Source organism: Lygodium microphyllum, chromosome 23 (genome assembly GCF_053477565.2).
Source record: "Lygodium microphyllum isolate KBCC chromosome 23, Lygodium_microphyllum_v1.1.10, whole genome shotgun sequence".
Taxonomy (NCBI): domain Eukaryota; kingdom Viridiplantae; phylum Streptophyta; class Polypodiopsida; order Schizaeales; family Lygodiaceae; genus Lygodium; species Lygodium microphyllum.
In genome coordinates, this window is record NC_141157.1 from 44,126,240 (window position 1) to 44,133,472 (window position 7,233).

The following is a 7,233-nucleotide window of genomic DNA, read 5'->3' on the forward strand; positions in this document are numbered from 1 at the left end:
TCCAATTGTGCTTCAACCATATTGGCTGTCTCCTTCCCTTTATTCTTCACAATGCCATTCTTTTCATCTATCTTCTTAATATGACAATCTACAATTACATGTCATTTCTTCTTGTAGTAGAAGCACTCTCCTTAAAACATTTTCTCACCACCCTTAATCTTCTTGTCACCATTGGTAAAGGAACCACATTTTCCTTTCGCATTGGCAAAGAATGCAATATCTTCACTACTGCTACCTTCTCGGGCTTTGAGCCACAACTCCTCCTCCATTAATAGTGCCCAAAATTCCTCAAATATCAAAGCTTGGGGTCTTACTTAAGTGTTTGGGATAGTTATCAATCCATCAAACTTTGGTGGACGAATCCAAAGACACCTTTGAGCTAGCTCCTCGATAGTCTTTTATATCCCAACGCGAGCCATCTAACGGTTTATCCACACTATTGAGTAGCAAAAAAATGACTTTATCTTGTTCAATATCTTAACCAAATGGAAGATAGTCTTTTATATCCCAGTGCCAACCATCTAGAGGTTTATCCACACTATTGAGTAGCATGGAAATGGCTTCATCTTGTTCAATATCTTAACCAATGGAAGATAGTTACGCTTTCAAGCTTTTGAGTTTATTTATCAATGAGGTCAGGGAGTCATGATTGTTTGGGTCTAACCTTAAAATTTCGATAAGAAGATTTATCTTTGAGTTCTTGGCTTAGGAGCTGAAGGTTTTGTCTAGTTCATCCCATGCCTCCTTTGCTTTTGTAATCCCTGATATGTGATGAAGAACATTGTCTGACAAGCCCCATGCTATTATCCCGAGTGCGTTATTATTTTTCCTTTTCCATGTCAGATCATCAAGAGCTTGAGGTTCCTCAAATATTTTTCAAAGGTCTTTCCATATTAGGTGATACGTGCTCTTCATTTTTCAAGTGTAAAGACCAATTCCATTGAACTTTTCCACTACTTTGATTTGGAGAGGTCTTATCGATGACTCACATGGTAGTGTCTAACTCGTTACAAAGTAAGGTGCAATCTATCTTTAGAAGAAGTTAAAGAGTTTTGTCAATTTCAAAAATCCCATAGAAGAATAGCCTTTCATGTTTTGATACTTGGATTCATCCTTAAGAGAGTGTGAACAACCTTCTATACATAGACTCAGTCAATACATTTGCAGTGTGAGTACAATTTTTAGATTTTCTAATCCAGTTTAGTCAACTAGTGTGAACTAGGACTCAATTGGACCCAAGTGTATGTTCTCCCTTCTCACATCATCAATATCTAGTCAAGCACTTTGCTCCCTCTCATTGGCTAAACCTAATGTCTAAGAGAGCTCTCGAACCTCATTAGCATTTACTTGAATAAACTAATGCACGTCTTCAATATCCTCTTTCAACTATTTTCCTTCATCTCCCATAAAACATATAGAAAACAAACAAGCCCTTGAAAATACTATAGGAGATGGCATTTTTGACTATGCATAGAATGATTGGAAATCTAGCTTCTTCATGTCTATTGGAATCCTCAACATTGTTTAATTGAGCTTCATCTCAATGGGATTCTCAATGAAGATATAATTAATGTTCACATATTAGGCACCCTCTGCATACACTTTTCCAACAAATGTGTGCTCTTGTATTGTAGCCTCACGCTTCTCAAGGTAGATTTGTAAAGTCTTAGATCTAGTCCTCCACAAAGATAATGACGAAAAAAAATTGGGACACTTGTGGATGGAGATGCTATTGTCCCACTTGGCAAAGGAAATCTATGACCATATCTTCTAGAGTGCCTTCACTAGTACTAGGTTGCTAAGCCTCCATTCCTTGCACCTATGTAGGATCCATCTGTAAATAAACATGAACAAGTGTATCAAGCTCTACACCAATACTCCACATATGAGAAGTTTGGGATGGTTGTATGGCCCCTACCAATGCTATACTGTACTAGGGAGAGACTTGTGAGAAGGAATATCACAACATATTATGGGGATTTGGGATTGGGGATTGGGTGATTTGGTTTGTTGGGGGGTTGTTTTGAGATCTCAATAACCCCCTCTCACATTGTGCTAGCCACGAGCCAACATAAGGTGCTGAACTTTGGGTTGACATGGGGTCCCCTAAGCAATCTCATGGACCAACATACGGTGATGAAGGGCTTTGGGTCAACACAATGCAAGGGGGGTTCCCCAAGCAATCTCGTCAACACCCCTCATGTTGTGCCAACCCTAAGCACCCCCTCACATTGTAAAGGCTCTTTGTCGATACAATGCAAGGATGGCCTATCAATGGTCTCAAGAGCCCCCCCCCCCCTTTGTGCTTAGCCCAAGCCTCCCCTCACCTTGTCTTAGCCTAAGGCCAACGTAATGTGAGGAGACACCCTTGAGGTTGCTCAAGAGAGCCCTTCTCATATTGTGTCAACCCATGGTTCCCCCCGCCCTCTCCCCCACCCCCCCCCCCCCCCCCCCCCAACCCAAGGCTAACACAATGTCAAGGGAGCCCCCAAGTCTATCGCAACATGCCATCCTCATGTTGTCCTAGCCCAAGGTTTTACCAATGCAAGGGGAATCCTACCGTCAACACAACATAAGGGGCACCCCATGATGACAGTTTAATAAAGCTTCAAGCAAGCTACATAGAGGCATAGAAACCCATTTTAAAAACAAAGGCCATAAAGGCTCAAATATATTTTTCTCATATTGGTATACACTCATAATCACAAATTACGTAACCTTAGGTTATTAAAATCAATTTATACAAAAAAGACTACAACACATCAAAGCCTATAATGTAAGAAATATTGAGTTATGTCGTTTTGTCCAATGTGCCTTTGAGATGTCTTATAAGATGTGTGTGTGTGTGTGTGTGTGTGTGTGTGTGTGTGTGTGTGTGTGTGTGTGTGTAGCATTCATGCATTTTACAATCCTTTACAGAGTCAATTAGGATAGAGGAGCTAGTAAAAAGGCAAGGCCCAAAAGTATCACTTTGTGGTTTCAAGTAGGCCTAGTAACATGATAAGATGGCTTGGGTGAATGGTTAGGTTAACTATAAGAAAGCAAAGGAAAACTTCAAATGTGTGCACTTCGCATATGGAAATTTGTCTTATGGAAGGGATCATGTTTCGCTAGGGCATGATCTATCATAGGAGAAAAAGGAGACATCTAAGATATAATCATTGAATGTCAAGAAAAGTAGTAATTAAATATCTTTACTAACTTTATCGCACACATAAAAAGGGAAGCATGTCAAAAGGGGCATGGCACCTTATACAATGCGAAGGCTAAGAAAGTCCAATTGAAGCAAAGACTACATGGCATGTGGAAATGGCCAACATTGCAACTTATTTAGAGAGGAGTAGCATTGCACATATGTGGCACATATTAGATAGCTTGCAAGAGGATCTGATATCTACAAATTGCACAATTGATGACAATAAACTAGTTCCAATGACCCTAAATGGACATGTCATTCAATAGTCCTTTTGAATATCTAAAAACTTTGTGATTGGGCAAGTAAAAGAAAGAAGATGCATCTATATAGGATAAAGGGGCTATGTTGAATGATAGTCTTCATATGATCATAGAAGATGTGAAAAACATATTAGTAAATATATTCTATCTACTATTACAAGGAACCTAATGTTAGCAAAAAAAAAAAGTTGAGCACGGCGTGAAACAACATTTCATGCAATAGTTCACCTCAAATAATGAAATAATTTAGAGAGAAATAATATCACATAAATTAATGTATACCATAATGAATAAGAACATGCCTGGTTTTTTTTTTTTTTTGCACAATTAAATGTCGATAGTCACAAGCAAGAGATGCAATCATTACATATGTACACCTCATGGCAAGCTTCAAGTCAACACTAGTATACTTTAGAGTGCTTGGTGGTAATACTTATGTGCATGTAACACATCTACATGCACTAGGCTCGTTAAAAGATTTTACATGGTTGCATGTAACACTACTCAACTTGCCAAAATGGGCGATACTCCAAAGATGTAGAGCAATGTAGAGGGTAATAAAAATAACCTATATATACCTTAGCATTACATACACTTGGTGCCATCAATCAAGCCCATGCAAGTGCCATGCAAAATTCAAATTTGTGCAATCAAGAGGATCATATAATATATGTAGCCCATCGCTAGGAATACCATGAGCCTGAAGCAAAACATGCATTGGTGTATGTATGCATACAAGATATCCGAGTAGCATTACAGCTTGGAAGCAAACAAAAGGATGCGCAGTTTCACTAGATCCCAAATGCTTTGTCAAGATTTGTTCATTTTATCACACAAGGAGTCTCACATTTCCCCATGACCGATGAGGGCTCTTTACTTCCTTCTAGTGTCAAACATCATGAGCTTCTCCTCGCAAGGCACCACATACATAGCTAGGTGTGGTTGGGAGCCACACCTATCTAGGTATCTGGTCCCTCGCTCAGAAAAGTTCAGACTGTCATGATAATTCAGAATGGGTGAATTATGGTGGGAATTCATTAAAATTTTCATGTCATGGAGCTACAGTAGTAATATTTATAAAGTGAGATATTTGCAGCACCATGGTTACCAGAAACCCAATCTATCGCACATGCAAAGAACTATGAGGTGTAATCCAACTTCTTCATGGGTCGTACAACTGTGCACAGCCTTTACCTGCACAGTAGATACTGCCTGTTAAAGTCGCAGTTTCACCGGAGTAGCCTGCACTCACGCACAAGACCGACACAAATAGTGGGAACATTCACTGTGTCGCAATGTCTGCTTTCATACTGTTTGGAAAAGCTTCTCATTCACTGCCGACGTGTGCAAAACTATGCATATCTTGCCATGGTTGGGAGTCTTAAGAACACAGACTCTGTCCCTGCAGTATTCAGGGAGAGCCCATTTAACTGTAATGCCAAGAATATTCAGCTCCACATCATCAGAAGATAAAACCATGGTTGATCCAAACATGATGATGGTTGGCTATGCGTGCAGGTTTTCAAGCAAGTGATGGCCAGTGCAATGAATTTGGTATGTGTCAAGACCAACCATATAGGGAGGCTACTGTCCATATTCCACTTCTTCAGATATGTATTGGAGTGCAGCATGTACAAACTCATCCCAGCTTGTGGGCTGTTATAAGGCAAAACCTGCACTATAACAGGGGACAAGTGTGCACAAAGTCTGCTGCAGTGTCCTTGGTAGCATCTATTAAAAAAACCTGACTCAAAATTATGGACACTTTTTTTGCTCATATTTGCTGTATTTGCCATTCCTTAAATTAATGATTTTTGTGAATTTCGAGGTTCTATTTTCAATAATACTTTATACATTAGACCTTTGTTTTTTGCCTAAGTTTGAACACTGCTCTAAAGCAACCTGAATTAAGGTGACAGAAAACTGAATTAGTGATGATAATAATTCATTAGTTGAATTAGTGATGATATTAGTTCATTAGTGACAAGGGTGCAGGGATGGACAGGAGTTCTTCGATGCAAGATCCTATTTAAAATAATGTCATCTATTCATATCTGAAACAGTCAACTCTACTCTTTTCTAACACATTCACTCAGTGATATTTCTTTCTACCAAGGATAATTGCAGTTCAATTCTGAATCTAACCACAACATAATTGCACAAGGAGAAACTGTTGCAGGCTACCTGATAGTATAGGAGGCCATTCGTAAGTACTTTGATCAAGGAAGCTATTGGAAATGAGTTTGTTAAGGAACAAATACTATTTTGCTTTTAACAAAAATCATAACCTTACACAATCTTAAAAATGAGCCTAGTAAGGGAGCAGCTATCTTGCTTTTGACAAATATCAGAACCTTACATAAAGTACAGAGCATAGCTCCAAGCATGTACAGAAAATACATATTCAGAATCCAGGATGCAGGCACCAAAAAAATACTGGGTATCATTGAAGCTCACAAATTTATTTACGGAGCTCTTTGATCTTACCAAGTTTGTCCAAGATTCAAAAAATCAAAAAGGAAGGGTTCAGATAATACAGAACTGCCCATTTTCTCCCCCACTCCCCTGCAAACCTCTAGGACTTGTCAAATGGACTATTGAGAACCTTTTGCAGCCCACATCCTGTATACGGCCCAGCATTGTCTTGTCCAACCCCAAGATAATTCAAGAATGTCAGATAGTGAGAGATGCGGTCAACCATTCTAGTGTCATCTCCATGGCCACATTCCACAAAGCCATCCAGAATGTTGATGGTCATTCCGAAGCCAGGATAGCGTAGATCATAAGTATCCTCCTTAGTAGGAGTCCACTTACCAACCATGACATCATGGCAAGACGGCTGCTTCTCTTTCATAGGGGTCATCCACCTCCAAATGGCAGTTTCGAAAGCAATTGTGGCATTAGATGCAACAAAGTCTGGGCGATGCAGAAGATCAACCTTGAGGTACTTGCCTGCTTCTCCATAGTTGTAGTTATAGTAGAGTGGCAATGCACCCCGTCCATGGTAGCTGACACCAGGGGCACACGGATACAAAAAGCTCTTTTCACAATAGAGGCTATCAGGGCTTAATTCTTCTTTGTAGCACAAGCCCCATGCAAATGGGCCTTTCTGGGCCATCGACCAACCACCTGCCATAATAGAACTCATTGCTTACAGAAGTAGACCATGATTCCATCAAAGCACATGACTATTACAAGAGCCCCAGAAGAGCAAAAGGCCCTCTTGAGGAAAGATCCACAAATACAAGGTGATGATAAGGATAATGCCCTTAGCAACAAACATCAAAGAAACTTAAAGATTGCAGCTTACCTTGCAATTACTAGAATCTTTACCTTGCAATTACTAGAATCTTTAGCAAGATAAAGTGGTTATGATCATGTAAGACTGTGATGTGTGATGATTTTAATCTGGCAATGCAAGAGGTGATGATCATGTGCGACTAGAATTTGTGATGGTTTTAATCTGGCAATACAAGTGATTCACAACTCCAAAATCACCCAGCTTGTCATTAGATTAGATACTAGAAAGACTTTGGGATGGACTCTTTTGTAATTTACTTCAAATCACACATCCCTGTGTCATTTAGGCCTTCCTTCTGACATCCAAACTTCTGTGTGTGAATATGCAGGTTGGATGGGTATGCAATTCATGTGTATACAAATGCAAAAGCAGACTCCAAAGTGAACAAGAAAGTGTGTGAATACTTACAGGTGGTTTCATGCGCAACATTGGCAAAGAAGGCAGCTAGCTCTGTTTTCTGCATCAAGTCGCCACCG

General features: G+C 39.7%; 1 protein-coding gene across 3 annotated transcripts in view; it reads right to left on the reverse strand.

Annotated features, from left to right (window-relative positions):
* Positions 1-5,755: 5,755 nt before the first annotated feature.
* LOC148016116 (chitinase-like protein 1) overlaps positions 5,756-7,233 on the reverse strand; it is a 2,495-nt gene continuing 1,017 nt past the window's right edge. For all 3 annotated transcript variants that reach the window (XM_087663949.1, XM_087663951.1, XM_087663950.1), the window contains exons 2-3: positions 7,166-7,233; positions 5,756-6,585 (exon numbers count right to left, since the gene is read on the reverse strand). The exon at positions 7,166-7,233 is cut by the window's right edge. In XM_087663949.1, coding sequence (XP_087520075.1) covers positions 6,032-6,585; positions 7,166-7,233 — 622 coding nt within the window. In that variant the 3' untranslated portion in view covers positions 5,756-6,031. The remainder of the gene's footprint in view (positions 6,586-7,165) is intronic.